Genomic DNA, 22,367 nt, shown 5'->3' on the forward strand with positions numbered 1-22,367 from the left:
CCCAAAGGGCTTAATGATGAAAAATGCTATCCACCTCCAGAAAGAACTGATGGAGTCTGAATGCAAATCAAAGTACACTTTTTAAATTTTATTTTTCTTGGGTTTTTTTGTCTGTGTTTTCTTTAGCAACATAGCTAATATGGAAATGTTTTGCATGACTATACATATATAATCTATATCAAATTACCTTCTCAAGGAGAGGGGAGGGGAAGGAGGGAGAAAATTTAGAACTCAAAATTAAAAAAATGTTAATTGTTTTTACATGCAATTGGAAAAAATTTTAAAAATATGTATATCCTATAGTACTCCTATAATCAGTATAGATTTATCAAATCTAGTTTTGTCAGCATTGTTAGATCTATAATGTTCTTTTTCTCTAAAATTCTAAAAGAGGAATGTCAGGGACTTGTAATTACTTTCTTACTATTGAGGTGTTCTGGCTTTTGAGTAAGCTTTTCCTTTAAAGCCTTTAGATGCTATGCCATATGGTGCATGTATAGTTCATGTTTATTAGGAAAGGCAATATAGTACGGTGGATAAAGTGCTGGACTTGATGTCAAGTAGACATTGGTTCAAATCCTATCTCTTATAGCTATGTTACCACAGGCAAGCTGTCTATTTCTCTGAGCTTATTTGCTCATTTGTAAAATGAGAACAGGAATATTTGTAGTACATCACAAGGTTATCATGAAGCTCAAACAAGATATTTATAAAGCACTTTACAAACTTTAAGTGCTATATCAACAAATTATTATTTTCATTTCAAGTTAGAGGCAATGTGGTATAGTGGATGAAGTACCAGGCTTGGAGTTAGGAAAACCTAGGTTCAAATACTACCTCACAGAAAATATCTATCAAATCATATATAGATGACAAATTTCCCTCTAATGAAATCACAGGTCCTTCTTATGTATCCAAATGTCTTCATTATCAGATTTCTCTCAAATGAATCCTCTAGAACTCTTACTGAAGATTTTTCTACAATCAAAGAACTTGCTTTTTTCTCCAGCATGACTTTTATGATTTTAAATGAAGCCTGGGGGTTACTAATGGTTTCTCCTGGAGTCTGTTTGATCCAGCGTAAACTTTCTGAAATTTACTAAGATCAGAGCTCGTCCTGATGTCTTTGGCACTACTCGTTACAGCGATAGGTTTTCTTTCTATTATGATTTGTGTTCATTGTGAACTGTGAGTTCTGAGTGTTTTAAAAAAATCATCACATACACAGGGTTTGTCCAGTGTAACATCTCAGATGCCAAATAAGTCTGCATTCTGGCTAAAAGCTTTCCCACAATCATTACACTTAAAGGCCTTCTCATCTGTTACTTTCATTGGGCAGTTTTTTCACTATGCTTTCTGAACTGTGGAATAAAGAATGAGCCTCTCCTGGAGGTTTTCTCACATTCATCTCTTTGTAAGGTTTCTTTCCATTATGGATTATTTGGTGTTTATTAAGGTTAAAAAGTGCTGGCTGAAGGTTTTTCAACATTCATTGTAGGATTTCTCACCAATGTGAATTTTATGATGCTGCATAAAAGACGAACGAGCACTGAAAGCTTTCCCACATTTATCGCATTTGTACGGTTTCTCCCCGGTATGAATTCTTTGATGTTTAGTAAGGTTAGAGTTCTGGTTAAAGGTTTTTCCACATTTATTACATTTGTAAGGTTTCTCTCCAGTATGAATTCTCTGGTGCTTCGTAAGGTTAGAGTTCTGGTTGAACGTTTTTCCACATTCATTACATTTATAAGGTTTCTCTCCAGTATGAATTGTACAATGTTGTATAAAAGATGATCGGGTACTAAAGGCTCTAACACATTCACTACATTCATATGGTTTCTCTCCAGTATGAATCCTCTGATGGCTAATTAGATGTGAGCTCTGGCTGAAGGTTTTCCCACACTCATTACATTCATATGGTTTTTCTACTGTGTGAATCCTCTGGTGTTTAATAAGATTAGAGCTTTGATTAAAGGCTTTCCCACATTCATTACACTTATAGGGTTTTTCTCCTGTGTGAATTCTCTGGTGTTTAATGAGATTAGAGCTCTGTCTGAAGGCTTTTCCACATTCTTTACAGATATAGGGTTTTTCTCCTGTGTGAATTCTCTGATGATCAATAAGGTTAGAGCTCTGACTGAAAGTTTTCCCACATTTATCACACTCATAAGGTTTCTCTCCACCATGAATTTTCTGGCGTTCAATAACAGCTGAACTCTCTCTGAATGCTTTCCCACATATATTAGATTTACATGATTCCTCACTCATATTGATTCTCTGATATTTAATCAGATTTGAATTCTGTTTGAAAGTCAAGTCACATATAAATTCTTGATGGAGTCTTTCTCCTGTAGGAATGTTCTGGTATCTAACAGAGTTTGGGCTCAGGCTGAAGCTTCCCTGAAATTCATTACACTTTTGATTTCTCTGACCCACAGAAGTTTTTTTGCTGATCTTGTTTGGCCTGAAATCCCTATTTTGGCAAAAGGATTTCTTCAGTATCCCAACTGCAAGATTTTCCTGATGTTTCTCTAACTCTCTTTCGTCCCATGTTTCTCCAAAGTCAAATCCCTGGAAGACATCCCCCGCAATTCTCTTGGACATCATTCCATGCAATTTCTTTTCTGTAGAAGGTTCCAGCTTTTGAGGTAACTTCTCAGTGCTAATTTCATGAACTGAAATAAATATAAAATTCAGATATTACAGGTTGCATTTTTGTATTAAAGTAAACTATTGGGGCAAGGACAAGACAAAATTAATGAAGCAAATGTCTTTTGGGAAGACAAAAAAATCATAAAATTATAGAAAGTCAGAGCTGTCAGTCAGTCAGTCAATAAGCAAAGAACCTTAAAAAATCCTTTAGTCCAGGAGTTAACCGGCGGACTTTAAACTTGTTTTTGAAAAATATTTTAATAATTGTGCTTAAAATATAATTGGTTTCTTTTTTAATCCTATGTATTTTGTTTTATGCATCTAAAAACATTACTCTGAGAAGCAAACCATAGTTTTCACCAGACTGCCAAAAGGTCACAGAATGACACAAAAAAAGGTAAAGAACCTCTCTTCTAGTCTAATATTTCACAACACAGATGAGCAAAATCAGGCCCAATGAGTTTATGACTCACTTAAGTAAGTTAGTGACATGGCTTTGATTATAACCTAAGTTTCTTGATGGCAAGACCAGTGCTCTTCCAATAACTAATGTTTATGATGACCACCATCAGTCATCAAGAAAAGGTTAAATTATGTTCAGTATACTTTGTCTAGAATCATACAATCGCAGAGCTAGAAGAGATCTCAAAAGCCATCTAATCCAACTTTCACCTAAACAAGAATTCCCTCCTAACTAGGAATTACCCAGACTCTAGTTTGAAAACCTCCAGTAATAAGGATTCACTACCTTCAGAAGCAGCCTATTCCACTTTAAGATAGCTTTAATCAATAGGAAGTTTCTTAAATCTATCTCTTTGCAACCATCCAGCCACTGCTTCTAGTTCTGTCCTTTGAAACCAAGCATCACAAGTTTACTTAATCTCTTCTACATAACAGCACTTCAAATAAGTGAAGTCAAACTGCTGTGTTTCCCCTAAGTTTTCTCTTCTCTAGGCTAAACCTTTCTAGGCTCTTCATTTGATCATGGTCTCTGGTTCTCTAACCTTTCTGGTCATCCCTGTATGTGTGCTCCATCTTGTTCAAATATTTCCTAAAATGTGGTGTCCAGCACTGAAAATAACCTTCCACATGTGGTCTGACTAGGGGAAAGATTAAGAGAGGAAAATAGTTATATAAGTATTACTATAAAAAATGTTTATAATAAAAGTAGTTTTAGAAGTTTAAAGAAGTAAATTTCAGTTATATGGAAAAATTCACAGAGGTAAACTGAATAATAGAGACAGTAGACAAATTAAGTACTTCATAATAATGACAAGAGCAAATATTTGTTGCTACAAAGTCCAGTGATATGTAAGTTGCTTTTTGCAGATTCTTGATATATCATGTTGTACAAGGATGAAAAATATCCTATAAAGTTGTGACTTCTTTAAAGTTAGATCAGTGGCAGATCAGTGACTAGAATCTAAGTCTCCTGATAGGCAGTTCAGAGTCATATCTGTGATAGCATGCTACCTTTGCTTTTGTGTATTCCATGAGACTTTTCTGCCAAATGGACATAATAATATAGGGACCACCTATCTTACAGAGCTGTTGTCAAGATCAAATGAGATGACATTTGTGAAAGTACTTTGAGAATTGTAAAGGCCTCTCTGGGCCTCCATTCCCCATTTATAAAATAAGGGTACTGGGGGTCTAGATGGCCTGAGTTCCCTTGAAGTTCCAAGTCTATGATCTTATGACCTTGCTAAATAACAGCACAAGGTATTATTCACTAACAATAATAAAAATGATGATAATAATTATGGCTAACATTTAGATGGCATTTACTATGTACCAGGTACTGTGCTAAGCACTTTATAATTATCTCATTTGATACTCATAAAAACCCTGGAAGATAGGAGCCATTATATTTTACAAATGAGGAAACTGAGGCAAATACAGGTTAAGTGACTTGCACAGGGTCACACAGCTAGTAACTGTCTGAGGCTGGATTTGAACTCAGGTCTTTCTGACTCTAGGCATAGTGTATGATCCACTGAACCACCTAGCTGCCTCATGGAGGGGCAGAAAATTAAAGACATCAGTTAGATGCCTGCATATCTCTATCCATACCAGATTCCAGTGGATTTAAGAATGGCTAATTCGGGGCAGCTAGGTGGCGCAGCGGATAGAGCACTGGCCCTGGAGTCAGGAGGACCTGAGTTCAAATCTGGCCTCAGACCAAACACTTGACACTTACTAGCAGTGTGACCATGGGCAAGTCACTTAACCTCAATTGCCTAAAAAAGAAAAGAAAAGAATAGAATGGCTAATGCACAAGGGCAGTGGGGGAGAGGAGGGGGGAATGGAAAATGATCGGCTGAAATCAGGAAGAAGCTCTGGCAGCTCATGCTCAGGGTTACTGGCAAACTTTTCAATCCTTTCTATAAGCACTATCCAAATTTTTATACTGGTTTGCTTTATTTAAGTCACTGAATTCTCCTTAATTACTTAAGTTATCTTTTAGCCCAATGGGGTCTGTTCCTCCCAAGACTAGAAGAGAAGGAGAGATTTTTGAGGACTCTAAAACAACAAGGAAGGTATTAGTAATAGGAACCGTGCTACAGCTGGAAATAGCAGTGGATTTGTAGCCACGGGGCCAAGTTTCCAAACTTAATAGTTATGTAATTACAGAGAAGTTATCAAGCTCCCTGAACCCACTTCCTCATCAGTAAAGTGAGGCTAATAACAACATCTCAAATTTTTGTAGCATTTTAAAGTTTACAAAGCACTAGCATCACTAGGGTCCTGTAAGGGAAGTATGCAATCTGAACTGTACAACATACCTAACAGGTCTGTTCTGAAGACTAAATGAGATAAGAGATATTGAGTGTTCTGTAAGTAGTCAAGAGCCATAAAGTGACAACTAGTATTATTATAGTAGCTCTCCACGTATTGGGGGGTTCTAAGTTTTCAGAGATAAATATAACAACCAGCAGAGGCCGCCACTGGCATTCAGCTGACTTATGGCAGTTCCTTACATGGAGTGATTCAGCGAAGGTGGGAATTGTCTTCTGCTTCCTTTAAATCCAGCCCTTTGGGCTTAAACAGAGGATGAATTAACCCTTTTGTTTCTTGAGTCCTACATTCACAGAACAAAGACTTGGTGGATATCATGGGTAAACGATTCTTTTCTCTGTCTTTTCAGTTTAACTTAACCCATAATCTAAAGCTAGAATTTATGCATTTTCCATGTTTACCATGGTCATCCAATGTCAACAAAGAAGGTCTCTATGAAGAGGTGGAGTCAAGATGGCAGAGTGAGAGGAAACATTTTAGCTTAGCTCTCACAATACATTTCTCCACAACAACCTAGAAAACATGCCAGATCAAATTCTGATTGGGAAAGTCAAGAAGTCACAGTGAGTCATTTTTCTAGCTCAGGACAGCTTAGGAAGACAGAGAGGACTGAAGACACTGGGGTAAAAGGCTGGTCTTGAGTGCAGTATGATAGCATTTGGATTGGGAGGATTCTACTGCCCAGAGACAGAAAGAGAACCGAGAGAGAAAACGGGCAGAAAGAGATTCTAGAGGACCCCTGAACTAGTGCTGGGAGCAGGACTGGGGGACATCTAGCAACTCTGTCGCTCATTACCCAGGTCAGGGTACTAGATCCAATGCAAAGAAGAGTGACCATGAGCTGAGTATTCAGCACAAAACAAATTCCAGAAACTTAGTTGTATGGTTTTCAGCACAGGCGCAGAGCAGTGATTTACTTCTGATCTTTAGCCCAGTACATAAGCCTGCAGTGGAAAAACCAGAGCAGGATACCAAGACCAAAGGAGACATAGCAATTCAGCTGATCTGAAACTGCAGAACCTTCCATCAGGCTAACAGTGACTGAGTGCAGTAGCAGTCTACAGAAACTCAGCTATACACAAGCCAACAGACAAAAATTTGGGTCAGAAGTTTCAAGGTTCAGACCAGAAGGGTAGGGAACAGACTTCTCTCTGGATCACAGTACTTTGGAGGCATTGAAAACTTGCAGGTCCCCAGACTGAGCTGTGAAAGTACCAGAAGCTCAGGCCAAACATCCCTTCTCCCCTTCAGAAGTGAGCAGAGACCAACACTAACATAAAATCCAAAGTCAAGAAAAAGACTGGAAAAATTAGCACACAAAAGAACCTGACCATAAAGAGCTACTACAGTGATAGGGAAGCTAAAGACACAGACATGGAAGACAATGACTTGAAAGCATCTACAAATGAAACCTCAAAGAAAAATGCAGATTGGACATAACCCCAACAAGATTTCCTAGGAAAGCTAAAGAAAGAGATAAAAAAGGGCAGAAAAATTATTTTTAAAACCAAAGAAGGTCTCTGACTGATAACCTCATCTTCACACTGGGAATTAAATTAAGTCTGGAGGTCACCAGCTGATTCAGGATTCTCAACAGACTGTTTATTGATAACAATGTCATTCCTAGCCTGAATTGGTTTATGATACCTGGAAGCAGCTGTGGTGTAAGTAGAAAGAATCCTGGATTTTGAGCCAAGATTCTTAAGTTCAAAGCTAGAAACTAGATCCTAGGCAAATCATATATCTTCTCTGAGCCTCAGCACCCTGGACTAGATGATCTCTTAAGGTGTTTTTCAGCTTAACAATTCAGTGAAACTATGATCTCTGCCTAGTAACACACTGGGCAAACAGAAAATGCTCTGTAAATATATATATACTTACTGAAGGAAAAATTTTCACTCACCTGAGCAGTTGTCTCCAAAAATCTCTCTTCCCTTAGCTCCTCGCCTATCCAAGACCCAGGGCTCTTCCCCTCGTTCCAGCAAGGAGATCACATCAGGTTTGGGCACTGGAAATCCTGCTTTTAAGGAAAGGAATGAGATCTAGTAAATATCCTGGGAACAAAGAACTATGCTAAGCTCAGTTCCAGCCTCTCAGTCTGTGAGGGTTGGTGAGAAAAATGCAATATCCAGAGAAGCCATGATAAGAAAGTCCTGGGAAAGTCTGAGCACCATTTGAAGGGATCTCAGGACTATTACCCTAAATGACAGTGAAGGGTCAGACAGCTGGCAACCCAAGCAGAGGGAACAATTAGTTTATTTCCCATTAGAATGATGGGGAAATCAATCTCTAGGAATGTTCCTATTAAACCTTGGGACTAGACTAGCACCAATGTGTAGAGAATGCAAAGAGGCACATATTTCCTTCTATATAAAGGAAAGCTTCATAGTTAGAAATGGCCACTTGGCTGCCTTGGCTTCATGAGGTTGTGAGTTCCCCATCACTAGAGTTCTTCAAGAGGAGGCTGGATGAATGCTTGTCAGGAGTAGTTTAGAAGGGGTTCCTAATTAGGTATAATTACAGATGGTCTCTGAACTCCCTTTCAACTCTGAGATTTTGTGATTCTACTCCAGGGGCAGCAAGTTCGGGCTCTAACAAGCAATTCTGAAGAAGAAAAAAGTATAGCCTCAGGGATACTCACAATTTCCAGCTCTACACCAGGTCTGGGGCTTAGGAACAGGTAGGAAATTTGCCTTTTCTAAGCCCAGACATGATTGGGAATCTGATCTCTGAACCTGACTACATCCTTTAAACCCCCATGACTATTCACAAAGCCAAAAAGCTCAGATATAGGTACTGAGAGCAGGGTCTTACCTAGTGAGACTATATTCCCATAATTCTCCAGCATCACATCCCTGTAGAGACCCCTTTGGGCAGGACCCAGACAGCTCCACTCCTCCTGGCTAAGGTACACAGCCACATCCTCAAATATCATGTCTGCCTGAAACAAGAAGTTTCTAATGTAGTTCTAAGAACAGCCCCACTAGCAGGGTGAGGCAACAAGATCTGATGATTTGCCTGTATATGTTTGCTACTGTGGGTGCTTCTGAGTATAAGCATTTAAATTAACATATCTAGGTATGAATCAAAGTAAGTGTAGGAATGTGCACAGGGTTTGGGGAAGGAGCAAATGCATATGTGACGACTAAGGCAATGGTTATATATGATCTTTTTCTCGGGAGATTATGATATTATTTTAGAAGAATGAAGAGTTTAAGACTATCTCCTCTAATTCCAGATTAAGGCTAACAACACATAGCTAGGAGCCCCCATGTAGCGAAAAGTAATTTTCTAAAAATCTCTCAAAGACACAAATTGGGCTTATCTCCCTAAACTCTATTTGTCTTGGAGAGTGAGAGGGGTGGACATAGAGAGGAGCCACCATAAGGTTTCAAGCAATATGGAAGCCCTTATCCTAGTTCAGCCCCTGACATTGGTGGGGGTTAGAAGTGGGGAGGGGTGAGGAATTGGGGCTCAGGTCCCTGGTCAATAGAGTTACTGAAGCCCCTTGGTCAGAGGGAAGACTCAAGGCTACATGAGGACAAAGAAGTGATGGAATCTCAGGAAGGACAGCTCACCTGGGGCCTTGATGGCAAGAGTTCAGCTGTCATCACTAGTTCTCCTGGGTTCTCTTCAAAAGGATGGTTAGGAACTTGGGGAAAAGAAATCTCTGGAGGAAAAGAATGAAGATGTGATATTAGATAGGATTAGGAACATGGGGAATAATTACCACTGGGAGAAGAGATGTGAAACCAGTGAGTGCCTTGAACACACCACACACCATGCTTTCAACCTACTGAAATCCTTTTTCTTTTTTTTTCTCTGTAAAAATAACCCTTAGGGGCACTTCCAAATCTAAAGCCATGATCTCATGATCTTTCAAGAACCAGTTCAGATGCTAATTTCCTCATGAAGCCTTTCCTTCTCTTCACCTAATCTTCCCACGTCCTACCAACCCAAAGACAATTAATGTCTCCTTCATAGCACTCTGCCTGTATCTTTCCAATGCATATATCACATCCTAATTTATAATAAAGTCATAACTAGAATACTGTGGGAGAGAATAGGTATTAGACTGCCTACCAAACTGAAGGTCTACAGAGTTGTGTCAACCTCACTGTTGTATTCCTGTGAAACCTGGACAGTCTACCAGAATCAGGTCAGGAAACACAATCAATTTGCTTTGAATTGTCTTAGAAAGATTATGAAGATCACCTGGCAAGATAAGGTAACAGACACAGAAGTCCTTGCTTGAGTAAAATTGCCAAGCATTCAAACTATTGCAGAGAGCAAAACTCCAATGGCCTGGTCATGTTTGAATGCCAAATGTACATTTTCCTAAAAGACTATTTTACAGAGAACTCACACAAGGCAAGCGCTTACATGGAAGTCTGAAGTGATACAAGGAAACTCTCAAGGTCTCTCTGAAGTACTATGTAATCAATTGTGTGACATGGGAGATTCTGGTAAATGACTGCCCAGCACCCTAAATGTCCACACCAAAGAAGACCCTATATTCTATAAGCAAAACAGAACTGCAGTAGCTCAAAAGAAACGTGAGATGTGCAAATCTCCACTCCAAATGTGCATGGGGCTATTTGTGCCAGACCTGTGGTACAGCTTTCCAAACTCACACTGATCAACCAGTCAGACACACACTGTACCTTTACTCCAACATAGTGATATCATTCTGGTCCTCTTCAAGAATGAACAACAACCGAAATGATCCAACCATTTTGGAGAGCAATTTGGAACTATGCCTAAAGGGCTATAAAAATGTGCATACCCTTTGGCCCAGCAATAGCACTTCTAGGGCTATATCCCAAAGAGATCACACAAATGAGAAAAGGACCTACATGTACAAAAATATTCATAGCAGCTCTTTTTGTGGTGGCAAAGAATTGGAAATTGAGAGGATGCCCATCAATTGGGGAATGGCTGAGCAAGTTGTGGTATGTGAGTGTGATGCAGTACTGTTGTGCTGTAGGAGATGATGAACAGGCTGACTTCGGAAAAACCTGGAAAGACTTGTATGGTCTGATGCTAGGTGAAGTGAGCGGAACCAGGAGAACGTTGTACACAATAACAGCCACGTTGCATGATGACTAATATTGATAAACTTAACCCTCCCCGGCAATGCAAGGATCTAAGACATCTCCAGAGACCTTGTGATGGAAAGTGCTATCCACACCCAAAGAAAGAACTATGGAAGCCGAATTGTTATTTTTTTCTCTTCTGTTGAGTTTTGTTTCCTCTCTCTGATGGTTCCTCCCATTGGTTTTAATTTCTACTTACAACATCACTAATGTGAAAATATGTTTAATATGAATGTAGATGTATAGCCTATGTCAGATTATGTGCCGTCTTGGGGAGGGGGATGGGGAGGAAGGGGGAGAAAAATTTTAAACTCAAAAGCATATGGAAGTGATTATTGATAAATCAAAATAAATTAATAAAAAAAATACAACAAAAAATTAACAACAACCAACCAACCAAAATAAAGTGCCACATAAGGTCAGAGGGGGAAGGTTGTTACCAATTGAGAAGGCTTTGTGAAGCCTTTCCAAGCTCAGTACACAGCACTCCCAAACCCTCTGGTTCCTGACAAATTGGACTTCTGTTGTTCCTTAAAGACATTCCATTTCTACTCTCTGTGCCTTCCCACAAGCTGTATCCCATGCCTGGAATGCTTTTCCTTCTTACTTCCACCTCTTAGAACCCCTGTCTTCCTTCAGAGTTTGGCTCAAAAGCCACTTCTGGTAAGAGGCCTTTCCGGATCTCCTTAGCAGTAGGTACCTCCCCACTACTCTAAGGATAACAAATTACACTGTATTCACTTTAAACTCCTTGAGGGCAGGAGCCTTTTCACTTTTGCCTCTCTATCACCTATTAGGCCTATTATGTACCAGTTACCCTGCTAAGTGCTGGGGATACAAAAAGAGGAAAAAGACAGTCCCTGCTCACAGGCTAATGGGGAGACAACAAGCAAACAAGCTATAAACAGAATAAATAGGATATAATTAACAGAGAGAAGGGATTAAAATTAAGAGGAGCTGGGAAAAGTTTCCTGTGGAAGGTGAGATTTTAGTTGGGACTTGAAAGAAGTCAGAGATTAGGAAAGAGAACATTTCAGGCCTGGTCCTGGAGCCAAGATATGGAATGTCTTGTTCAAGAAACAGCAATGAGGCCAGTGTCATGTACAGTACCTAGTCAAGAGTAAGGTGTAAGAAGACTGGAAGGTAGAAGGGGGACTAGGTTATGAAAGGTGTTGAATGCCAAACACAAGATTTTACATTCCATCCTGGAGGTGACAGGGAGCCACTGGAGTCTGAGTAGATGGTATGACATGTTCAGACTTTTGCTTTAAGATCACTTTGAAAGCTGAGTGGAAGATGGACTGAGATGATGAGAGATTTGTGGCCGACAGACCAACTATCAGGCTATTGTAACGGTCCAAAGCCAAGGTGAAGAGGGCCCCTACAAGGGTGGTGGAAGTGTTAGGATAGAGAAGGGGGTATATTCAAAAGATGTTACAAAGATAAAATCAATAGGCCTTAGTAACAGATTGGATAATGGGAGGTGAAAGTGACAAGTTAAAGATGAGACCTAAGTTGTGAGCCTGGGTGACAGAGAGGATGGTGGTAAGCTCAAATGCAATAGGGAAGTTTGGAAGAAGGTAAGGTTTGGAAGAAAAGATGAGTTCAGTTTTGGATATGTTCAGTTTAAAATGTTTACCAAACATTAGTTTGAGAAGCCACAGACAATTGGAAATGAGAGGAATGTGTATATGCGGACTAGGTGCTCAACATACAAAGACAAAAATAAACCTATTCCTGACTTCAAGGTGCTAATATTTTACTGGGGCATAAAACAACTACAATGAGAGATAAATAGAAGGTAATTTTAGGAAGGAGAAAGCACAAAAACTGGGGTGGAAGAAAATGGAGCATGGAAGGAAGATAAAGATTCAAGGGTAGGGAGGGGGAGTACATCACAGGGGTAGAAGATAACCTGTGCTCAAGAAAACATGAGATGGAATGCAAGTCAAGTTAGCAAATATTTATTAAGCACCTATTATGTATTATGTAATAGGCACTATGTTAAGTGCTGGGGATACAAATACAAGTTAAAAAAAAAAAGATAGTCCCTACCCTCAAGGAGCTTACAATCTAAAGCAAAAAACAATCCCTGCTCTCAAGGAGTTCAGTCTAATAGAATACAGTGATGAGAGAGAACCAATTTGGCTGGTATGTAGAATAATATGAAACAAAGAGGGCAAAGTATGCCAGAGGCAGATTTTATAAGTTTTTTTTATAACCTTTATGATAAGTTGAGGAATTTGTACTTTATCCTAAAGGCAATACAAAATCACTAAACATACCAGAGCAAGGAAATCTTTAATAACCCATACTTACAGAGTCGGTCATTGAACATTTATTAAGTGTTCACTATGGAATAAAAAATCATAGAACTTGAGAGTGGAAAGAGACCTCAGTAGCCATCTAATTCAACCCACAGAAGAAAAGAATCCCTACTATTAACATTTCTAACAAGTGGTTATCCATTCTATGCTTGAAGACCTCCAAGTAGTGGAATCCAACCCTCAGGAGGCAACCCATTCCACTTTTGGGCAGCTCTAATTGTTTTTCTCTTTTTAAAAATAATTATCTTAAACACCAAACAAAATAAGCAATTTATATAATGTATAACAAAAAGAAACCGAGAATCTCTATTATGTAGAGCTTGCTTTTATTTTTAAGAACAAAAGATAATTATAATATATAATACACAGGTTGTCCCAAAGCTTAAAACTTCACTAAGACTTTTGGAACACTTTGTAACATAAATATGTTTTTTACATTTACATAACTATCCCCCTCCCCACCATTTCCTGTGTTGGGGTCCGAAATTATGTTGGAAACCCTCCCCCGCCACCTGGCCTATCTTGTAACATGATATACAATTATAACATGTAATGTAAAATTATAATATAACAAATTATATTTACATAAAATTATAAATTCAACATGGAACTTTCAAAACTTGAACAGTTTTAATTGTTGAGAAGTTTTTTGGGGCAGCTAGGTGGCACACTGGGTACAGCACCGGCCCTGAAGTCAAGAGGACCTGAGTTCAAATCGGGGCTCAGACCAACACTTGACACTTACTAGCTGTGTGACCCTGGCCAAGTCACTTAACCCCAATTGCCTTATTAAAAAAAAAAAAAAGATTTTCATGACATTAAGCCCTAATTGGCCTCTTGGCAACTTCCACCCACTGCTTTTTGTTTTTCCTCAGTGAGAGCAAATCCAATACCTCCTCCATAGCCAGCCCTTCCAAAATTTGAAGACAGCTATAGGGCCTCCCCTGCCCCGCCTTGAGTCTTCTCTGCAGGCTAAACATGCAAGCTTTATTAACTTAAAACTGCACTAAGACTTTGAGGACACCCTGGATCGTGACACTCCTCTAATACTATAAAAGATGTGACACCCCCATTTTACAAACTGGCCTCTCGGCACCTTCCACCCATTGGTTCTGGGTTCTACCAGAGGCCCCTCCGGGGCTCAGAGTTTAAGCGGTTCGTTCAGGGTCACACAGCTCTACCAAGACTCTTTCCACACACCCCTCCTACAAAGGCAGGAGGCATTACACAATCGCACCCCAATATCTGCCAAGTCCCCAGAGGCAGAGAAAAGAGCGGGAAAAGGAAGCCAGGATCCTAGCGCCCGCTTGTTCCAAGGAGGGGGTCCTGGAGGGGAAGCCAGAATAAAGATGGGGCGGGGGGGACTGGTGGCGCTAAACTGCGGCTGCGCCTAGAGCCGAGCCCGAGCCACCCCAGCTACTCCAGGAGGCTTGGGTGGGGAGGTGATCTGCTCCGATGTCGGTGAACCTTAAGCGAGATCCTGGGGCTGCAGATACGGAAGCCCCCCGCGGGCCGAGCCCGACTAACTCACCCTCAGCTCCGGAGCAGCCCCCACAAACCGCAGAAGCAGACAGAAAGGACTGCCCCTTCCGGCATCTGACCAATCCAGGCAGGCCTCGGGAGCGCCAAGGGATGACCACTCTAGGCTGCTCGGAGGCCTTGCCACCTCGGTGGTTTACTCTCAACCCCCGCCAGCCCCCGACTCGCCTCGCTCTTCTCCGGACCAAACCGTTGTCCAGCATGGGGGTAGGGGTAGCGGGGAGAGCGGAGTGAAGGCCTGTACCATGTTTGGGGGGAAACTCTGGGGGTCCACGACCCGGCTGGTCGATCTGGAACAGTCAGATAGACAGGCTCCCGCTCCCTCCCCCTGGGTCTGGATCTCCAGCGATGTGACCACCCAGAAGAATTCACGCCGCGCCTGGGAGACGCCCCCTTCTCGGAGTCGTCCGGGACTAGGATTGGACTGGTCCTCCCGACGGCGGAAGCCGGAGGGCGGTACTTCCGGCCTGCCGGGGGTGGTTTGGAACCAGTAGAGGGGGGCGTTCCGGGGTCCGCTATCCCGGGGAGCCGAGGGTGAGTGCGGGCCCGAGGGAGGGAAGAAGAAAGAAAGAGGAGGACTTTGAAAGGGCCTGGGGATGAGGGAAAGGAGCGGGCATGGGGCTGCGAGACCGAGCGGATGGAGCCCAGAACGCCCAGGAGTCCTGTGTTCGAATTCTGCCTCAAACATTTAGGACCTGTGGCAGCGAGGGCAGGTCATTGAGCTCCCCCTGCCCCCACGAGCTCCGTCTCCATTTCACTAAAATGGGGATACGAGGCAGCTTGGCAGTGAATAGTGCCCTGACCTGGAAGTCCGGAAGACCTCTAATTCCTCCAGTAGAATATAAGCCCTTTAAGGACAGGTACGGCTTTTGGCCTTGCTTTCGATCATTCAATATGTTTAAAGATGCGTGGGTCTGTGTATAATCCTAATATATCTATTCCAGGTTTTGGATTACTTTCTTCCCAAATTGTTGTCTATTTACATCAGTGGAGGAAGTTTCCATAGTGGAAGCTTCCCATACATCAAATTACCGATCGGAACAAAAAAGGAAATAGGGAAGATATCTTTAGTACAGGGTTGTTGTGAGAGAAACGTTCTAAGCCTTAAATTCAGCAAACATGAGTCTATCATTTGTAAGTTACTAAGCTAAGTATCAAGGATATGGTGACAAAAATGATAAACAGCCCCTTCTCTTAAGGAGTTTACATCCTAGAACGTGTCACAGGTAAGTAAATAAAAGGTCATTTGTGGAGGCAAAGAGCATTAACAACTGGAGTATCAGGAGAGGGTTCCCTTTCCCGTTAGCACTTGTGCCTTGAGGGAAGCTGGGGAGTCTGAAAAGTGGAGCTGAGGAGAGAAAAGGCATGGAGTAGTAAGTCAGCTATCATTTATTAAGCACTTACTATTGTGCCAGGCACTGTGCTAGGTGCTGGGGAGATGAGACATAAGTGGGGCAGAAAAGAGGTAGAAGTGAGAAAGGAGTGCATTTCAGTTGTAGGGAACAGTTCACAGACATGGAATCAGGAAATGGAAAGCTATGTGTGAAGAAGAGTAAGAAAACCAGTTTAGCTAGACTTAAAGAGTGTGAGTTAAGGAGAGTAGTTTATAGTAAATCTGGAGAAGCAGTTTTGGGCCAGATTTTTAAGGGCTTTAAATGCCAAAAAGAGGAATTTATTTTTTATGCTCTAGGTACTAAAAAACTACAGGAGTTTATTGAGTTGGGGAGTGAAATGGTCAGATCTGCACTGGAAAATCTCTTTGGTAGCTGTGTGAATAGATTGAACGGGGGAAAGAACTGAGGCAGGAGATGAAATGTTACATATAAGAAAACAACAAGTAAGCCAATTTGACTGAACATAGAGTGTGTTAAGGGGGACTATGTGAAATAAGTCAGGAAAGGTAGGCTGGAGCCAATTAAGGACTTTTAGTGCCACAGTAAGGAGTTTGTACTTTTGTAGGCATGCATAAAGCCACAAACATCTATGCTTGCCCTATCACACAGGTAGGAAGAAAACCAGGAGAAAACAGTGTCACAAAAACTGAGGGAGTATAAAAGAGAGTTCAGTGAATAATGTAAAAAACTACATTTAGGTCAAGAAGGATGAAAACTGAGAAAAGACCATCTAGATTTTGCGATTGAGAGGTCATTGATTTTTTTGTAGAGAGCTGTTGAAAAACTGGAGAACTCGTAAACTGCTATTGGAGCAGTGAATTGGTCCAACCATTTTGGAAAGCAATTTGGAATTATGCTAAGAAAGTGACTAAAATGTCCATACCTTTGGATCCAGAGAGCCCACTGCTGAACATAAAACCCAAGTAGTGCAGTGATAAAAAGGTCCCATATACACCATATATTTACAAGAACACTTTTTGTGATGACAAAAAACTTAAAGTAGCTTCCCATCACTTGGAGAGTGGCTAGCAAATTGTGTTCTGTAAATGTAATGGAATATTACTGTGCAGAATAAAAAAAAATGAACAATGCAGAAAAACATGGGAAGATATAAGGTGATGAAAAGTGAAGAAGAGACAGGAAAACAATACATGCAATGACTTCAGCATTGTAAATGGGAAAAACAACAACAAAGGAATTGAAAATGATTGCTGTGAAATTAATAGAAGGACCAAGGTTGGCCCCCAAAAGGCATGTAAAAATGTACCTTCCCCCTTTCTTTGCAGAGACATGGGATTATGGATGTGAAACACCACATATAATGTTGGACTTGATCAATGTGTCAGTTTTGTTGAACTTTATTTTTTTCTTTTATTATTTGGAATGTTTCTCCAGACAGGATTGAGTATAGGGATATATTGGGAAACAAAAGTGATATAAAACAATAGACGTAAATACAATTTTTTTTAAGAGCATTGGTAATTCTAGAAAAAAATATATGTCTAGGTGGGGCTGAAAGCCATATTGCAAGGGGTTGAGAAGTGAGTGAGAGATGAAGAAGTTGAGGTGATAAATATGTAGTTTTTTGTACACTCCAAAGGGAGAAAAGGAGATAATAGTTTGAAGGGTTTACAGCTTCAAATGACTTTTAAAAAAATTTTCTCCCTTTAAAAAAAAAGGTATTGCAGACTTTTCCTGATATTTTTTCCTCACAGTCTTCCTTTATAACAAAAAACATTTAGGGAAAACTGACTGACACAACCATTGTATCAAGTGATTTTTTTTTTAAGAATGAGGGAAGCAATAAAGAATTCAGAGAAATGTGGAAACATCTGTATGAACTGATCCAGAACAAGCTAAGCAGAACCAAGAAGAAAAATAGAGACTAAAACAATGTAAATGGGGAAAAAAACATTAAAAGAAAGTAAAACTCAATATAATTGAAAAAGGAATTAATGTATTAAGAGAATGGATAATGAAATATATTCTCTCTGCCTTGTGACAGAGAAGAAGGGGACTACTAGGTTAGAATATTGTATATGTTGTCAGATGCACTCACTGTAATGGATGTTTTTGCTTAATTGTTTTGTCATCATAAGGGAGGATTCAATCTGGAGAGGGGAGGATTGAAGTGACTATGATGTAAAGATAAAAGACATGAATAAAATGTTTTTTAATTGCTTTTAATAAATTGCTTTTAAAAAAAAATTAGGGGAGACGTGGGCATATTTGTCAACAGCAAGAAAAGTACCAGTAGTAAATAAGGAGGAATTGAAGACTGAGGGAAGGGAGATAATAATTGAAAAAGCAAACTCCTGGAGGTAGGGATCTGGGCACAACTGAAGAGTTTGCCTTTGGCAAGCAAAAGGACAGCCAGCAAAGGAGAGAGTGGGAGATAATGTTGAGGGATTTGAGGTGCTGAATTAAGAGAAAAAGGTAGTCATGTTGGGATTTCTGTTTTCTTAGTAAAGTTAGAAACAACCTCTGCTGGGAAAGAGGGAGAAAGAAGTGGTGTCAGAAATGGAAAAAGACACAAGGTTTAGAACAATAGCTGGGAAAAGTGTGATGATGGGAAAAGATAAAAAGATTACTACGCAGGTGGGAGGACCTGGCTAAGATTAGATAACATAACCACGTTGGGCACAGTCAACAGGTTGTGTGACTTCCTTCACTGAGGTGAACAGAGTCTGAGCAGGGAAAACCAAGATAACCCAGGGTAAGGACAATAGTAGGACAATGGGGCAAGAGATTTAAGGTTAGAGTGCTATATAAATATGAATTGTTATTTTTTAGAATCCAGGTAGGTAATACAAGTATTATCCCCATTTCATAGATGAGAAAAAATGCTTGAGAGGGATTTTGTCATAGTACAGCAGGGAAGTGTCTGGGACAGAATTTGAAGCTGGATCTCTCCCAACTCAAAATTCCAGCATTCTTTCTACTACAACAAGTTGCCTTTTTATATAAAGTTTTTTGCAAATCTTTTTATTTTTATTTTTTATTTTTGGGCAATTGGGGTTAAGTGACTTACCCAGGGTCACACAGCTAGTAAGTGTCCAGTGTTTGGTCTGAGTCCAGATTTGAACTCAGGTCCTTATGACTTTAGGACTGGTACTCTATACACTCCGCCACCTAGCTGCCCTCTTTACAAATCTTAAAGCACTATTTAAGTAAATATTTTGGTTCTACTTGATCATTCTGCAAGACTTCCTAATGTCTTTCATTATTTCATTGTATTCTTTATGGTTTTGTTTTGTTTTGTTTTTTTGCTTTTTAGTGAGGCAGTCGGGGTTAAGTGACTTGTCCAGGGTCACACAGCTAGTAAGTGTCGTGTCAAGTGTCTGAGGCTGGATTTAAACTCAGGTCCTTCTGACTCCAAGGCTGGAGCTCTATCCACTATGCCACCTAGCTGCCCCCATGTTTTTCATTTCTTAAGGCACAATAATATTCCATCAACTTTGTATATGAGTTTGAACCATTCCCATCATTGACCTCCTGGTTTGTTTTCAGTTGTTTGATATTTAAAATGCTGCTAAATTTTTTTATACAAATAGGACTCTTCCCATTCCACCCTCTCTCACTCCCCCATCATACATATATAAAGGGAGTAGATCAGTCTTTGATCAAAATAAGAAATTTTACTTGACAAAGTAAGAAAAAATTCCTTAGTCAACTTAATGGAATTATAGAATGTTAGCCACTGGCTGAAGACAGGTTGAGGGGGCATGGCAGTTGGCTGTCTGAGAATCAGCCATACCCCTGGTATACTTGAAGGTAGATGTGATAGCTTTTACAAAAAGTAGTCAAGAAAAGAATAAGCAGTGGAAGAAAAGTCATTTCTTGAAGATGCTCTTGGGCTTTTTCCATAGTACAGCATGGAGCAGGGGGTAAGGATTACAGCAGGAGTACATGGCCAGAGGAGACATTGGGTCCAGCAGCAGGTTTGAGTTGTGGTAACAAAGATCTGAGAATCCAGTATCTGAAGTGAGGATCCTGATCAGAAAATGCCAGGTCTCAGTCTAAGCTCCTGCTGATGATAGGGTTATGGACACCAATGCTTTTTGAGAGAGCATAGCAGAATCCCATTCCAGGATGTCAGCTAAACCTGAAGCTGGATCCAGTGGAGATTGTGGTCAAGCACCTAGGCCAGGAGTGGGCTCAGAAAGGCCAGTGGACCAGCTTGCCCAGTAGACACAGTTTAAAGATTTCATAGGAGGTCCTGCCAAGACTGTACATTGTCTTGGCTAAATATGTTCTCTGTCTGTGTCTCTTCACTGTGAAGAGTACGTCTACTCTTCCCTCTTAAACTGTGTATATTTGTAGGCATGTGCGACGCTCATTTTTGTGGGTTATGTTTTGTTACCGCTGTTGTTTTGACAATTCAATAAATATTTGTGCTTTGAACTAATTGTGCCCTCTGAATGAATAGGGGACAAGGTAAACATTTCAATGTGGGTGAGGGGTGGGATTATGAGTTATAATTTTAGGAGTATGGACCCATGGAAAATCTTGAACCTGAAGAATTTGTCCCCTAGGAGATCCAACCTACAAGTGCAAACTGGGGTAGCCTGATGGAACACTACATATCCGTAGGATATAGTCTCAATAGGATCACTGGGTCAAAGGGCATGAATAGGTTTTTTTTAATTTATTTTTTAAATTAATTTACTTTTGGTTTTCGACAATCACTTCCATACACTTTTGAGTTTTAAATTTTTCTCCCCCTGCCTCCCCAAGACTGTGTGCAATCTGACATAGACTCTACATATATATTCTTATTAAACATTTTCACATTAGTCATGTTGTAAGGAAGAATTAAACCAATAGGAAGAATCACAAGAAAGAGGAAACAAAACAGGAAAAAAAAGAGCAAATAGTATGCTTCGATCTGCATTCAAACTCCATAGTTCTTTCTTTGAATGTGGATAGCATCATGAGACTTTTAGAGACGTCTTAGATCCTTGCATTGCTGAGAAGGGCTAAGTCTATCAAAGTTAGTCATCGCACAACATGGCTGTAACCGTGTACAACGTTCTCCTGGTTCTGCTCACTTCATTCAGCATCAGACCATACAAATCTTTCCAGGTTTGTGAATAGTTTTTTTAAAACTCTTATTCTATGACTTCATACTGCTTTCCAATTGTACCAATTCAGAACTCCATCAAAAGTGTAGTATGATGCCTGTTTTTTCCACAAATCTGCCAACTTTGAGTTTTATCAATTTAGTTAGTATAAGATAGTTATTTCACAGATCTAATTTGGATTCATTTAATAAAGAGTTTGAATACTTTCTCATGTCTTTATTGATAATTTGTTTCTCCTTTTGAAAATTGCCTGTTTATATTCTTTAATCCTTTTTAAGTGACCTACCATCACAAACCTAGTGTCATGAAGACCCTATATAACAATCTAGGTAGGTGGTAGTGAAGACCTAAACTGGGGTTAAGTAGCAGTGGGAGTAGGAGAAAGCAGATTTAGGTGTTGTTGCAGAAGTGGAATCAATGGGGGGCAGCTAGGTGGCGCAGTGGATAGAGCACTGGACCCGAGTTCAAATCCAGCCTCAGACCAAACACTTGACACTTACTAACTGTGTGACCCTGGGCAAGTCACTTAACCCCAATTACCTTTTTAAAAAAATGGAATCAATGAGACCTAGTAATTAACAGTCAAAGGAAAGAGAATATTTAGAGATAACCCTAAAGTTATGAGCGTGGTAGGAGGGATTTGAGAGTCATCTCTGTGCAGATGACTCCCAAATTTCTTTTTCTAGGTCTGACCTTGCTTCTGATTTCCCAACCCACATCGCCAACTACCCATATGGTATCTACCCAGATGTTAATGGGCACATCAAACTTAAAAAACATGTCCTAATTCAAAGTTTTCTCCTTTAAACCACTGGCATTGCTATTTCAGTCTGTGGCACCATCATTGACCCTCATCTCCTTCTGGATACTCTCTCCTTGAAGATGAGACATCCTTAAATGTTTCTACTGTTTCTTGATAATCTTTTTCTTAAAGAGCAGGGGTGGGCAAAATTACTAAGGAAGATAGTCTAGAGAGAGAAGGCCACAGATAGTTTCCTAATTAATACCTACATTAAGAAATTAAGGTGATGTACCAGGGAAGGAGTTAGTGGAGGGTTAGATAGAAGCAAGAGAATCAGGAGAGTGTATCTTATCTTTAAGGAGAGAGTAAAAAAAAGTATCCAGAAGAAAAAGGGATAACAGTGTCAAAAACTGAAGAGGAGTGAAGGTTGAGAACTGAAAAAGATTATTAGCCTTAGCATGTAGAGAACGACTGACCTGTAAGAGAATAGTTTCAAGTAAAATTAATAGGAATGGAATACAGATTGCCAGTTAGCTGAGGAACATTGTTAACAAGGAAGTATGGGGATTGGGTGTGGTCAACTTCTATACATTTAACAGTAAAGTGATAGAGTTGGTAGCTTACAGTGACAGTAGGGCCAAGATAAAGTTTTTCTTTTAAAAATTCTCACAATCCAATGTAATTTGCTCCATCATTTCCAATTAGTCTACCCAATCTCTGAATTATCTGCCTGG

General features: G+C 40.1%; 1 protein-coding gene and 1 pseudogene across 4 annotated transcripts; one reads left to right on the top strand and one right to left on the bottom strand.

Moving 5' to 3' along the window:
- The window catches only part of LOC114039836, a 119,009-nt pseudogene that overhangs the window by 87,020 nt on the left and 9,622 nt on the right, over positions 1–22,367 (top strand).
- Positions 273–14,790, bottom strand: LOC114039801 (zinc finger protein 501-like). 4 transcript variants are annotated; one of them, XM_027857679.1, is made up of 5 exons: positions 14,658–14,790; positions 9,030–9,121; positions 8,266–8,392; positions 7,355–7,471; positions 273–2,675 (listed from the first exon to the last, which is right to left on the bottom strand). In XM_027857679.1, exons 2-5 carry the CDS (start codon positions 9,060–9,062, stop codon positions 1,483–1,485), a joined length of 1,470 nt encoding a protein of 489 aa, XP_027713480.1. In that variant the 5' UTR covers positions 9,063–9,121; positions 14,658–14,790; the 3' UTR covers positions 273–1,482. The 4 variants fall into 4 exon arrangements, with proteins under 4 accessions (XP_027713480.1, XP_027713479.1, XP_027713478.1 ...); XM_027857678.1 differs by having other exon boundaries at positions 7,355–7,468; positions 14,406–14,790; XM_027857677.1 differs by having other exon boundaries at positions 14,406–14,790.

Source organism: Vombatus ursinus, unplaced genomic scaffold (genome assembly GCF_900497805.2).
Source record: "Vombatus ursinus unplaced genomic scaffold, bare-nosed wombat genome assembly UNPS02012319.1, whole genome shotgun sequence".
NCBI classification, from domain to species: Eukaryota; Metazoa; Chordata; class Mammalia; order Diprotodontia; family Vombatidae; genus Vombatus; species Vombatus ursinus.